General features: G+C 39.8%; 1 protein-coding gene across 1 annotated transcript in view; it reads left to right on the forward strand.

The window, feature by feature from the left end:
• Positions 1-13,895, forward strand: part of LOC104547627 (cyclic AMP-responsive element-binding protein 5) — a gene marked incomplete at its 3' end in the record, with an annotated part of 143,104 nt that overhangs the window by 26,843 nt on the left and 102,366 nt on the right. The window contains exon 4 of the mRNA XM_010193410.1: positions 13,628-13,800. Within this exon, the coding sequence (XP_010191712.1) occupies positions 13,628-13,800 (173 nt within the window). The remainder of the gene's footprint in view (positions 1-13,627; positions 13,801-13,895) is intronic.

A 13,895-nucleotide genomic window follows, 5' to 3' on the forward strand; every position in this document is an offset into this window, starting at 1 on the left:
CCTAACTGTCTTTTTAACACTTTGAAGACTTTCTGCATTTTTATATCAGTTTCTCTGTCAGTTGGTGTTGAAATCAGTTTTAAAACCACAGATGGAACTTTTCTTTACCAAAATATTTAGTTTTCAGTTTAGCATTGCCCCAGACCGAACACATCTGAGTTAAAGTGGTCCAACAAGTCAGCTTCTTTTTATCTGTTCTGGCATGTGACTGGCCATGCGACTGCTCTTAACTTGCCCTAAATATTATGGAGGGCAGGAGAGAAGCATGTAAAGGTCATTACTGTGGTTTACTTGATGGACAGTAGTTTATTATAAACTGCTGTGACTCAATTGTTTTTGGTACTCTTTTTATTGTAACTCAAGTGAAAGATGTTGGGGAAGCTTCTGATGTTTCCAGCAGTGAAAAGAGCCACATCTCATGAGGTTTTATTTGATGATACAATATGGACTGTAAACTGCTTGCATGAAGCATGCCATTTGCTACGTATCTGCAGAAGACCAGGGTTTTGATCCCATCTTTAAGTAATACTTTAGTGCACATAACTTCTAAATTATGAGCCATATTTTTACATTGAATCTTTTCAGCTGGATGATTTTTTGTTGCTTTAAAACAATAGGTATTTTTGTAATACATGAGTATAACATAGAAAACGTACTGCAGTTCCTTTCGATGATTTTGTTGCTTGATGTAGTGACATGGCACTAGTGTCTAGCAAGCGAATACATTCCTGTGGTGTTTTCAAAAGCATATGAGAAACCATATGTTTTCACAGGAAAACAGCTGTTACCAAGCATATGCTTTCTTAGATAGAGTGACAGTTATTAAAAGGGCAAGGTAGGAGCACAGCTTGTCTTTTTAAGTTGAATAAAGCTGGCAATAACTGTCGCTTTGAATGTGCAGGAGTGCCGCGTGTAGATATTGCCATGTAGAGTTGTAACGGGAAGGAAGGAGAGAGATTAACGTCCATAGTCTGCAGCTTTGAAGAGACAATATAAATCTCTGTCCTTTTGAGCTGTGAATGCCTCTGTAGGAGTTATAGTAACAGACAAATTAGCATAATGTAATTGGCTGGCAAGGTCAGCCCCTCTCCAGGAGCATTAGCAGTGTTTACTGTAAGAAGAGACAGACCGAGTATTGTAGGATAGTGTGTTGTCTGTCCTTTTTGAAGGAAGAATAATTGTTTTGGACTCCCTACATCACAGACTCTTTACCACACCTTATTAAAATTCAAGCTATCATATTTCTGCCTTAAAGCAAATAATCTGAAAGAACAACAAATAGTATTCTCTACTATCACACAATTTTTTTTTTACTTTGAACCTCATTGAGTTTATATTTTTTTTTCTTCTTTTTTTTTTCTCAGTTGAATATCTTTCCTCTGAATGCTAAACTTACATATGAATGCCTGCCAATACCTAATAAATCTTGTTGGGAGGATTGAAATTTCTGGTCTTAATACGCGGGACACAATTAGTAAATCCAGACAAACTTATCAGCTTTCTTGTCTGGATTTTTTGAAAGTGTGAAACTCTGGGCAACATTCTGGCCTAGCTCTAGCAATCCAGAGTTACTGGGTTCAGCTTTGCAAACACTTTTACAGCTGTATGTCAGAAATGTGCAATAGTCTCCTACATTTTGAAGGAGATCTTGCATTGAGTCTCAAACAGCATTGGCTTTTTAGCATTTGATCTCAAATCTGTCAGTTCGTGCTAAGTATTTGAAATGAGTTTGAGCATTCAGTTATGAGATGTTTGGGAAATGGCTTTCATGGCTTTTGCACTGCTTTCTCCTATATAGTAATCACCAGGAATGCTGAAAGTTATGCTATTTAGCAGCTATCTTCAGCTTAGGTCTTTATAATACTGTCTGTGACCAGGAGTTGCCAGTGTAATTTTCCTAGAGAACGGGCAGACAGGCTAAAACATACACAGCATCACCTCCAGAGCACTACCTTACTGGAAAACCTATTTCCTTGTGCTTAGACAGTGTGATCCAATGGATTTCCAAAGCACAGTCCTTTCCACAGTCTTCTGATGATGAAGAGAAACCAGACAGCAATTCCTGCACTCCATGGCAGCTGTATTTTCTGTCTTGTTTAGTAATGACTTCCAGCTTAACTGTAAGTTAGGTGGGTTTAAAATGTGCAGTGTTGTTATTGTGTTCAATGGTAATACACTCTTTTAATGCTGATACTCTATTAACTAGCTGCTTTTGAGAATGGGATTGTGGTGCTACTTGTGCCAGGCTGGCATTTTCAACGGTCTCCTTGATACCTGAAAGTTGAGGGACAAAGTTGCTTTGGTTGTAAACATCCCACTGACATCCACTTTGTAGGCAAAGGCTGCTGTGTGGAGAAGGACACTCAAAGTAACCGTTCTCCATGTGCAGCAAGGTTGTTCCTCAAGGATGCACTCCTGACCTGTTTTGTTCACTGCTCAGCTGAAACTCCTGCTTTCCTTTGCCTGAATTATGTTTTTCCTCCTTGTATGAAGCTGTCTGGCTGGATCACACCATTACAGGAGGACCAATTGTTTATTACTTAGGGAAACATGTGTTGCAGCTCCTCAGGTGGAGGGAGGCCTCACCAAGGTATTTCAGAAGCGTGTGGTACTCCAAAGGAGCAGTATGTAATTTCCCCAGGATGGCTCCACACCACATTTAATTAGTGTGACTGGAAGCGTGTACATCTGGATGATTGTTTGTCTCGTGGCATTATCAAATATAACACTGCTTATTTGTTCTCTCCATTTACTCCAGTCAGAAAAGAACCTGAGCCAAATGTGTCCCACCCTTACAGTTAGGAATTCACCCCCTCCACCACCACAGCCATATAACCTCAGTAAGATTTTTTAGCCTGACTCTTCTAAAATGGCTTGTGATGTCTAGTGCCCAGAATTGGATGTACAGCCAGGAATGCTTTGATTAGATCCAATTTTCTGCAGACAATGAGCTTCCTTTCTCTGAAGAATAGGTCCTGCAATGCTGTCTGAACTTAAGCATGCGGTCCTTCTTTGCTTTTACTAATTTACATGTCTTCCTCTGCTCTCTTGTTTATAGCCACCAAAGAATTGTTCGTCTGTCTTGCTGTTCTTCTAATGATATTCATAATACAACTTTTTCTTTGTATTGGTTGAAGTGTCTTGGTTACGATATCTTGTCATTCCTGTGAGTTCAAATGTATACTACTCTGAAGTCCTGTGGAGTTGTTCTCTTACCAAAAAATGCTTCTGTTCTGCCACTGCTATATGATTTTGCCTTCCTAGGTATTCTGTGTTGTCTCTAAAAGCTATTCACTTGTCACTTCCAAGAACTCTGTGGTTGTTGAAGATACTAGTCCTGTTTTAGATGCAAGGCAGAAGAATGTGAAGTAATTTGCTCAAAGTCATGCAGTAAATCTGTAGCAGGGTGAGGAAAAGGATGGTTATGCAATTCCTGATGTACCTGACCTGCAGAACGCCTTTGGAGTATAAGGAGTGATATTTCTGATCTCTTCTTCTGTCCCAGGCCTGGGAAGCCAACTTCACGTCCCAACTCCACACCAGCTTGCTTACTTCTTTATTTCCTGTAGCTCTTCTTTCACTGATCCCCAGCAAGCTGTGCTTTCAGACTAAAGTCATGTGCCTTCATCAATGGGCAATGTCAACTCTGTTTTTTTGCAAGAGGACCGCTATTGGTTTGTCTTTCTTCCAAACATGTTTGTTCTCCTAGTCTTGTTAGTGTTTTTTCCTGCTTGTCTGCCCCTGCAGAAGGTAACTGCTGAAACCAAGGCATAGTTGGACAAAGGCAGCGTGTTATCAGAAACATCTTTGAGGATTCAAAGAATGATTTATTGTAATACCTCTCTGTAGCCCTTGCTGTACTCACTGGAAGTGAACTTTTCTTAGCTAAAAGTGTATTTAATGTTTTTTTTTTTTGCCTTCTGTGTACACAGTCTGATTGTCTTCCTAAACCCTAGGGTTTTAAACTCTTATGGCTACAAAGATTATTAATTTTGTTGGAATGCTTCCAACTGATGAACCTAATTCTCTAAGTTCTTTCAGCCCAAGATCTGGACTAAACTAACTCTGTTCTCCCAAAGCGACTACCTAAAATTGGTTGAAACAATCGTGGATGTTGCAAAACTGCATGCTTGCCTTTGTGATTACTTCCCAGGAGGTCTGGTGAATTAACTTGATCCCAGCTTGGCGCTGCGGTGCTACTTGTATCATTTTCACTGATCAAAACTATTTTCCTGCCAGTTCACTTGTCAGCCCACTCCACTGGTTAGACCTAAGTTCCCTTGCATGTAGCAAATGGTCTGTATGGGTGCTTTTTGAGACTACCCTTGGCCTTGGCTCCTGGATCTTTCCCAGCATTTTGTTTTAGTCCCCATGTAGCACTCACCAGCCTGGCCCAACATAGCTGCCGTGGTGGGTTGGGGTTAAAAGAATATTTAGGAGGTGCATTTTATTACCAGGGTAGCAGCGTTTCCACTTGACTTCTTAGCAGAAAAGTTAAGCCTGCTGGTTTTCTGCTTGAAACTGCCTGAATGGAAAATCGCTGGCTGTTTTGTTGCTACCATCCTTGCTCTCCTTTACCAACTGCTCTGTCTAAAAAATGTTCTGGTCATTGAATACAGTCAAGCAGCCATTGCTGTAACTCATGCATGATGCCAATAACTTATGCCAGTGAAATCAATGAAGAGAATTTCAAAGAAGTTTTAAATAAAATATAACAAATTTAAATGCCAAAGTGCTGTCTCTGTGAATTTGCTATTAACAGATTATAAAATGGTTTGCATAATGTTGAAAAGCCTAGCGCCTTCAGTTAGCGGTATCAAAGGCTTGTTTAAAGCAATTCCTGGAGGATTGCCGCCCTCCCCCCCCAGCTTTCTGTTTCATGATGGCTAAAAACAAAACTCCTTACAATAAAGAAAGGAAAGCCAGGTTTTCAACTACCCTCTGACTGGCCTCCAGATCTGGCAGCTGCTTTTGGATGTCTAATTGCTTGTCCTGCAAAAGTTGACATGCACCTACTCTGGGAAGGTTCTTTGAGTACCCACTTTGTACATGCATTCTGTCTGATTTACAGAAATGAAATTATAGTGCTGGAAAAAACTCAGAGTGGAGCTTAAAATACTGTTTTTTAATTTTTTAAATATTATTTTATTTTTACTTGAAGTCTTCTGGTTTTCTGAATTCATAGATAAGTATTAGATGGAGAGAAACAGTGCAAAATAGCAGATAAGACACTGGACTGGGAGAAAAGAGCCCTTCCATTGAGTCCTGATTTTTGGCTACACAAATCACTTACTTTCTCTCTTTCTTCCTTCCTCTTTCCTTGCTTTGTCTCTGGACTCTAAAGCTTGTGGGCAAGTGTAGTCCATCAATGTGTCTATACAGAATTTAGCACAATAAAGCCTTGATTTCAGCTGAGGCCTCTAGGAATTACACCTAGTAAGTATACTGGCAAATCTCTTTTCTTCCTTGTCAAGTTTCTTACTAGCCCTTCTCTGTCTGAAATGCATGGCAAGCTCCCTTGTTTACAGCAACCTTATGGGACCATAATTGGGTCCCCAAGATAACATTACAGATATAAGCCAGTTTTTCCTTACACAAAGTTCTATGGAGAATCTGTTTTCCTATAAACGTGCTTTTTATAAAAAGGTTTGTTGTTTTGTGTTTATTGGTGTTCCATCTGCTCTAGAGAATACATTTGAGGAAAAACTAGCTCCCAGCATGGCATATAATATTTCATTAGCAGGCATAACCTTGTTTATTTGCCTTTTAAAATTGTATTTAGAAAAGGAAATCAGTTTGCACCATTGACATGCTGCCAGGTTCCTGTTTATAAATGTCACAATAGGCAACTTGGAAGGAACAAAATAGTCTATGGCTTTTTCGTAGAGTATGACAGAACTGGGTAGAGCCAGGCAGCCAGTTGTGCTTCCTCTGTTTTGCAGCCTCCCAATTAGCAGGACGTAGTGTGGCGTTAGCAGTGCAAAACACTCCCAGTGACCTGAACTGGTTCATGAACACTTAGTGTTACTGATGTTTATCTGAATAGAAGCAGCTCTTTGTGCTATGTTGCTTAAATGGCTATCTTGGGCTAGTAATTGTGTATGAAATGAGCAACCCTGAGGAAAATGGGAGATATCTGTAGGAAACTTCAAGACATAAGCATGCAATCTGATGTCATCTTTTCCCATAGAGTAGCTGTTTCCTTTCAAACTCTGGTGAGATCAGTCTTTCAACATTTCCTTCTTTAAAATATATTCATTGCATTTCCTTTATATCACTGCTTTTCCTTTCCCCTAGTAAATGGTTTATCGTGGGTATATCTGTTATGCACCATATATTGCTTACTGTGTATGTAAAGGAGGCTTCATATGTCGAAAGTGTAGCCTGGACAGGCATGCTGAAAAGGGCATGAGGAGGGTAGCGGGGGAAGAGGGGAGGGAATCATGGAAGACAAGGGTTATCTTTCAGTATTCATTTCTACTGGTAATTAGAGGGCACCACAGAATGTCGGTAATTAGATCATGTCACAAAAATTAAGATAAAAGACCAAAAATTCAAAATCTCCTGCATTTTGTTCATAGTATCAGAGGAGTCAGAGCATTTGCTTAAACCATCAGCCAAAGGGGAGGATGGGCATGGAGGCTTAATGTGCCCCTGAAAGAAGTTTGTGTGCATTTTCCCCAGAAGGTCTGAGGAAGAGGCCAGAGGAGGTGACCGCACTGTGGGTACCCAAGGAGCAGAGGCTGAGTGGCGGCACAGCAAAGGTCGGCCTGCAGCATGAGCTGTGTGGTGGAGATTTTGTGCAGGACCGGCACCCTTCAGGAAGCGGCCTTAAGAGGATTAGTAGTGCTTAAATGGGCTCTTTGGACTTCGAGTTATGGTGGTGACTGATGCAGCCTGAGATGGCTTATACCTGGCTTAGCACTTCATGTGCCTGTCCTGTGTCTTGTGCCGTGCTTCTTAGCAGCACAGCGTGGTTTGCTGGAGATTTGCAGACTTGAGGTTTCATTTGAATGACTCAGTGTATCTCAGAAAATCTTTCTGATAAGATAGTAAAAGCTATTGAAAGAAAACAGGATAAAAAGATTACTTATGAGGTTTTTTTTTTGTTTGTGCCTAGTAGCAGCCTTCATGTCTGTGTTTAAGAATAATTCATCTTAACTTAAAACAAAAAGGACCTTTCCCTGCATGCTCTAGCATAGATATTTAGGATAAAATTTTGCAATGCTCCTGCCAGCCCCAGTACGCAAATCTGATCTCTTAATTAACAGTAATTGTTCTCTAAGGCTCCAAAAGACTGGAGGCATTTTGAAAATAGGACTTGGGCTACTGAAATATGTAGATACCTTTAGAAATGTTATCTTTATTGTCAAGAAATTCTAGTCACGGTGCTCTGAAGCAGAATTTGGGCAGCAGTTAAACTCTGGTCTGTGAACTGCTAGTGGTCGCCAAGCTGTGGTAAGTCATCTGCAGCTGCTCTGTGGAACCATCTTGCCTTAATTACACAATTTATGATAAGAGCACAGAGTGCTCTGTGAGAAATTCAGAGGGTTGACAGAGGTCTGTGATCCAAAAAATTGGAAACCAGTGGCCGAGACCGATAAGTACAGATTCAAAGCTTTATGATTTCAGTGAGAGCAATGTTTCCCTTCTTCCCCCATCTGCCTATCATTATTTGTTATTTTTGAGTAAGGAGTTTAATTTTTCTTTACATTTTTTACCCCGAAGGAGATCGGGTTGATAACATTTGACTGAGCAGTGGTGCCTGGGGTTCAAGAAGTCAGGTATTCTCGTATTGCTCCTGGCCTTTGAGTCTCCAGCATCATGTGGGGAGCTGGCTGCATTCAGTTCAGGGGTAGCTGTTGGACAGGACCTGGGGGTAGGGAAGAGTCCTGCATTCTTGGATATGTCAGGCCTGCCCTGTTTTTTTTGTAATGTGTCATTTTTATCAGGTAGCTGTTGAGCGAGCATTTGCTTTTCTTTGTAATGTTTTGAGGAATCGATCCTCTGGCATAACTTCTGTATTTTTATGTGTCAGCCTCATTCAGTGACTTCATACCTCTCACTAAGTAAGGGAGTTAAATGGATTTTAGCAGTCTGCAATAAAATCTTCCTAATGCTTTGTCCCTGTGCTTAATGTTACTACACAACATTTTCCAGCAGTTCTTTTTTGTGTTCTTTTTTTCTGCTTGAGTGTTTTTCCTCACTCAAGCTATACAGATGTTGCAGTTTAAAAAAAAAAGTATTGCATTTCAGTCTCCACCAAGTTTATGTTCTCGCATCTCTTGCACAATGGAACTTTCTCCTTTTTATTTTTTTTAAATGTAAATCTTCATAATAGCCTTTATTTTTCCTGTAATCCTTCAACTGCATTAGCAATGTGATGCATTTTTTCTTCCCTAGTTCCTCTGCTATATTTGCTGGCCTTGGACGGACAGCGAGCAGTGTAGGTGTTGCGTGGTAGTAATAGATGAAATGGTTGTAATGGGCTGGTGTGAGGGTGTCTTCCTTACACATTGATCTGAATAATGAGAAAATAAGTGGGTTGGTGCTGTTTCTGGGGAGATTTGATGACTTTGGTTTTGAGATTACCATTCTGTCACGAGAGAATTCATAGAGGCTCAGTAATTTTGATGGAGATTGTATATGATTAAAATAACTTTGAAGCGTGCCATTATTTGCCACAATTAGTCTATAATTTTCATTACAGTAGTGTCTTCCAAGTATCTAAGTTTTTGGGTTTTTTGGGGGGATGGGTTATGTGGGCGGCATGTGGAATGGAGGAGTGTGTCACCGGTGGCTCCCACTCATGAGTGTATTATATATATTGTGGAGTCATGATCACCATAATCAGCCAAGATGCTACTGTATACTCCATAAAAGTGCACAGGTAGCTACCATTTAAATCCTAAACCAGTATCCTGATTGCCCTGAATGTTGTGTGTCTGTACAGCCTTCTAGAAGAATTTAGGTTCCAATTACATGGTGTTTTTACCCATAAACTTCAAATGCCTGAAAGTGGGACAACTTTAGAATATTTCTCCTTGTTAAAATTAATTGGGAGGCCAGGCTGTATAAGTTCTAAAATATTGCTGTGTATTAGCTTTCTATTTTTTGGTTTTTTTTTTTCCTTTTTTTTAAATTAATGCTTTTTCTGTGGAGTTGTATGCAAAACATATTTGGAAAAAAAAGTTGCTGTTTGGGAAAATATTGGGGTTTTTGTTTGTTTGTTTGTTTTCCCAGAAAACAGGAGAAAAATATAAAAAAGTGCTTTTGTCTTTCTTTAGGTTATCTGGATTTTTTTCTCATTTTTTTCACTGCAAATACCTTCTGACTTCAGAATTTATATAATAGTCTGCAAAATGTATTTATGTACAGTTGGTTATAGGTGACAGCTTCATTGATCTAAAAGCTCATTCAGCAAACCTGAGTAAGTCTTCAGCTTGTATAAAACTTGTGTTTGTGATTTTCATTAAACCTCACAGTTAAAAAAAGAACAGTAGGAAAACATAAGCTGGCTTTGGTTCAGAAACTAGCTATGTTGGTTTAAAACCATAAACAAATTTGGTCAGAAACTCAGGATATTACAATGAATAGTAAAGGATGGACCCATCTTCATCCTTTGCCTTCAGTAGATGGAGGTATGTGGTACAGGTGGTGCCATGGGACATGGATGGGTGTTCCTCTGGAAGAAGTGGGATTCAGTGGAAATGGTGACTGCCTGGAGTCATGGGGTGTATTTCGGCTGTGTCTGCAGAGCCATCCTTTCTCTGCTGTCCTTGCCAACAGGGTGTGTGTTCTTGCGGAGCGATGTGTAATCTTCTCCACCAGAACATGGAAGCATGACTTCAAGAAGGTTTTAGTCTTTAGAAAAAAAAAGAAGTGTGTTGCCTATCCAAAGTTAAATGGTTGCATGTGGGAGAAAAATGCTCAAATGTTTTCTTGAAAGTCTGAAGCTAAAATGGGGAATACAGTGCAACTGGGGAGAAGTCAAGCCGATGATGATCTGTTCCCTTTGCTCTTGCAGCTGGAAAGGTTGAGAATGAGCATGTTGATTTAAAAGTGGTTTGTGGATATGGCTTGTTTTTTCTTTTATTTATTTGAATGTTAAATACTGCTGAGGAGTGCAGTGTGAGCACATGGGTGAAAGAAGCATTGCTATAAAAGTTTGTCAGTGTTATAATCTTAGGTTCTGCTTCAGTGTGAATGGCTTAGAACTTCGGTGAAGATGAAACTTAGTGCTAGAGGAAATAAATTTATCTTAATTTATTGGATCTTAATTAAGATCCATTAAATGAATCTTAAGGGCAGAAGATGCCTTTCATGTCTCTACAACTCTTGGCATGCAGGTGACCTGTTCTCTGTGTGAACATTTACGTTCAGTTTAATAAAGTGAATAATAACAATAAGCTCATATGCCCTTTTCTAATGCTGAAGGGCAGTTGTGAGGGTCTCTGAGAAAACTCTGAGTGTGTCCTACTTTCTCAGAGTATGGACAGGTCTTGGGAGAGCTCTGTCCGTGCCCTGACTCCTGTCAACTCCTCCTCTGAGTCGGTGTGCTGGGAGCTCCCAGCGCATAGTAGCAATTAATCTTAACTATTGGCTTAAGAGCTGGAAGAGGGAGTCCAAGTGAGATGTTCTTTGTGGATCCCTGGTGGGAGAGCATGCAGAACTCCTTAAAAGCAGAGCTGGAAGCAGCCTAGCCAATAACAATTCAACTATAAAGTGGAGGTCTTTATTTTCAGCCAAGATTGTGGAATTTGTCCTGTTTCTATCAAGGCCCAAAGTTGAGTCTGCAAGGAGCTCATTAACATCCTGTCCAGATCCATTCAGAGTCAGGTGCAGAGCTCAACACACCAAGGCCATTTTGGGAGTTCTGGAGACTGTCTGCATCATGCATGCAACGAGCCTAGTCTTGATGTGCTGGGGATATGCATATTCTGCATATGACTACATCAGATGGGCATCGTGTCAGATATATTGTGCATTACCTTCCTCCTATCTTTCCAAGCACGGGCATTGTCATTTAAGTATAAACTTGCTTGAACTTCTCCGTAAATTCACAAGCATCTCACTGATGTAAATGATTCTGATATTGCCAAATCCTTTTCTTATGAATGTGAGAGTCATGCTGAGTTTGCTATTTTGTTGGGAAATCTTAGGTTTTCTCTTGGCAGCTTAGTATAAAGGTATAGTTGCTGCCCAACAACAGTGTTTGCATTACTGAGAAGAATGGACATTGGATGCATTGACAGGTTTTCACTCTGTTTTTGCTTTCCGTGCATCAGATATTCAGCCTACTTACTGAAAAGATACAGTTTATTTGAAATGGTTAAAATTTTGAAATAGCATTACAAGTTTATGCATGTAAGCTAGCAATTACAATGTCTTATATGCAAACAATTTTTTTCATACCCGTCATAACTCATACCATTTGCACCTTAGAAAGGCCTTGAATTATAGGAGAAAAAAGGAAAAAGAAAGAGACAGAAATGGCAATACTGGATCTAGGAGCACAAGAATCTGATATTAAATCTTTAAGTTCTGCCTTGCCATGTTACAACAAGATCCAGTCTGGGCAAGTGCTGGGGTGCACTTGTCTAAAGCTCATGACAGATTTACATCCTGTCCCTTCCCAGCCCTCATGGACTCATGACACCACCCGCGTTTCCTTTAAAGATCCTCCCATGTAGCAGATGAGTGTTCTGTAGCTCTTGTAAATCTGTGGTCTGGAGTCTGCAATCTAGAGAGAGGCATTCTGAATCCTGCATGGTTTCATGCCAATGCTCTGGTTTCATTCAGACAGCCCTTTCTGAAAGCAAGGCTCATGTGTGCAGGCGAAGATCTGTGCTGGCAATGGCCGGGGGCAGTTGTGCAGCACTGCAGAGTAAATTCATTGTGGGTCACTGATTCTTTTCTTGCTCCCTGATGGACCCAAAGGTACTGGTACTGTATACCTCTCTTGCAATTTAATATTTTCTCTAATAATCATACTTCTTAAAGTAAATAGGCAGAACAGATTTAGTTGGAAGGATTCCGAAACTGTGGAGGCAGTGTACAGCAGAAATTATATGGAGGTGAACTTTGAAAGAAGTTAATATAATATATTGGTAGGTTTTAATTGAAACACATGCATTTAATATAAAGGGAAAGCTTTAGGAAACTATAGTGATAAAATACTTACTTGCAGATGGATTGATTATTAGGCCTGGTTTTGCAAAATCTAGAAAACTGCAACAACTCCTGCAAAAGAAACAGAGATATCCTTATGTCCACAGCAGCCTTGGAAATCACCTGAAATATATGTAAGAATTAGGAGACAAGGGGATGACAGTTAAGACCTTTAGTATGGGTCTTCTAATTATTGTCTCCTTTTTCATGAGGAATATCAATTAAAGGGTTTATTCTTGTTCTGGCTCAGAACACAACCTTTCTTTTAGGTCTGAGATTCAATATATTGTCTGCCTCTCTTGTCCTCCACATCTGAGCAGAGTTCTGAGTTTCTACTCTCACCAGTTTTATCCACCATTATCTTGTGATTTTTACATGTTTCTTAACAAATTGGCTCATAAATTGGAATTCCAAATAAAACTTAACTTTAGTATTCAATCCTGAGTATTGCAATGGTCAGGAAGATGCTTTACATGAGCCTTGGTGGCAGAGTGTGCCTGTAAAGGTGGTTGGGATTTTTTTCCTCCTTTTCCTCAGTCTAGTATGAGGTGTCAATGTAAAGTTTATTTTCCTCTTACTGCAAACAATCCACACGTTGATGCCTGATAGAAAAAAGAATGCTCTCAAGGTTGCTGTGTTTTTCATATGTATACACTGTGGGTGTCTCTGGCTTGAAAGTTTTGTTTGTTTTTAAACGTGGGCCAAGTCAAACCTTGCGGTTTAGTAGCAGTGTGTATTGTGTGTGTAGAGATGATAGGAAAGAGGTCTTATTCCAGGGTTCCTTCCTCAGTAGTATCCTTGTCTCTTGTGGCTTGTTTGCTCTGTGGATGAGTTATCTGTGAACTTTTTTTCTTATTTAAATAACTTTTTAAGTACTCCAACTTACCTGAAGCAGAGGTTATATATGTGCAAATACAGTGCCATTATTCTAGGCCTCTGGGATATTATTGCTCTACAAATATATGGAGGCTAATAGAAATGGCTGTTTCGTGATGTACCATATACTGTTTGTTACTTTGGGGCTATAAAACTTGATTTGCTTGTCAGTCTAACCATACTAGTACACAGTAAACAACCCATGTAATAAATCAAGGTGCCATGCACTCACCACAGAAGTAATTTTCAAACAAAATATATATTGTGTTAAGTTAGGAGAATATGTGCTAAATATCCCCATTATAAATCACAAGTCAGAATCACAGAAGAGTAATTAGTCAACTTGTGGGTATTTTTCCACTTTTATTGCCCTGTAAAAGTAAACAGTTATTTTTCATTTCTTTATCATTGTTGGTTACAACAAGATCTGTTGACTTGGGGTTTACCTAGAGCGGTAACTTTTCCTGTTGTTGATACTTTCAGGTTTCTAATTGTATTCCTATAGAACAGAAAAACGAGATAAGACATTTATTTATTTTTCACTTTCCTCCACCATCCCCTATTTCCCATCTTTTCACAGAATATCTCCATGCATAACACAGTTGGAGGAGCAATGGCAGGACCTGGATCTCACCAGCTGGCAAATACAAGGATGCCAAACCACGACACCAGCGTTGTGATTCAACAAGCCATGCCATCTCCACAGTCTAGTTCAGTCATTACGCAAGCACCTTCCACAAATCGACAGATTGGGTAAGTCCATTTCCATTTCCTCATTTCTCCAGTCCCCTGGCTCCAGCAGCTGCATGCAGGACCAGATGTTGTCCTTGTGGTTCTTAAGGTTCAGC

The sequence above is a fragment of the Mesitornis unicolor genome, unplaced genomic scaffold (genome assembly GCF_000695765.1).
Source record: "Mesitornis unicolor isolate BGI_N332 unplaced genomic scaffold, ASM69576v1 scaffold9181, whole genome shotgun sequence".
Taxonomy (NCBI): Eukaryota; Metazoa; Chordata; class Aves; order Mesitornithiformes; family Mesitornithidae; genus Mesitornis; species Mesitornis unicolor.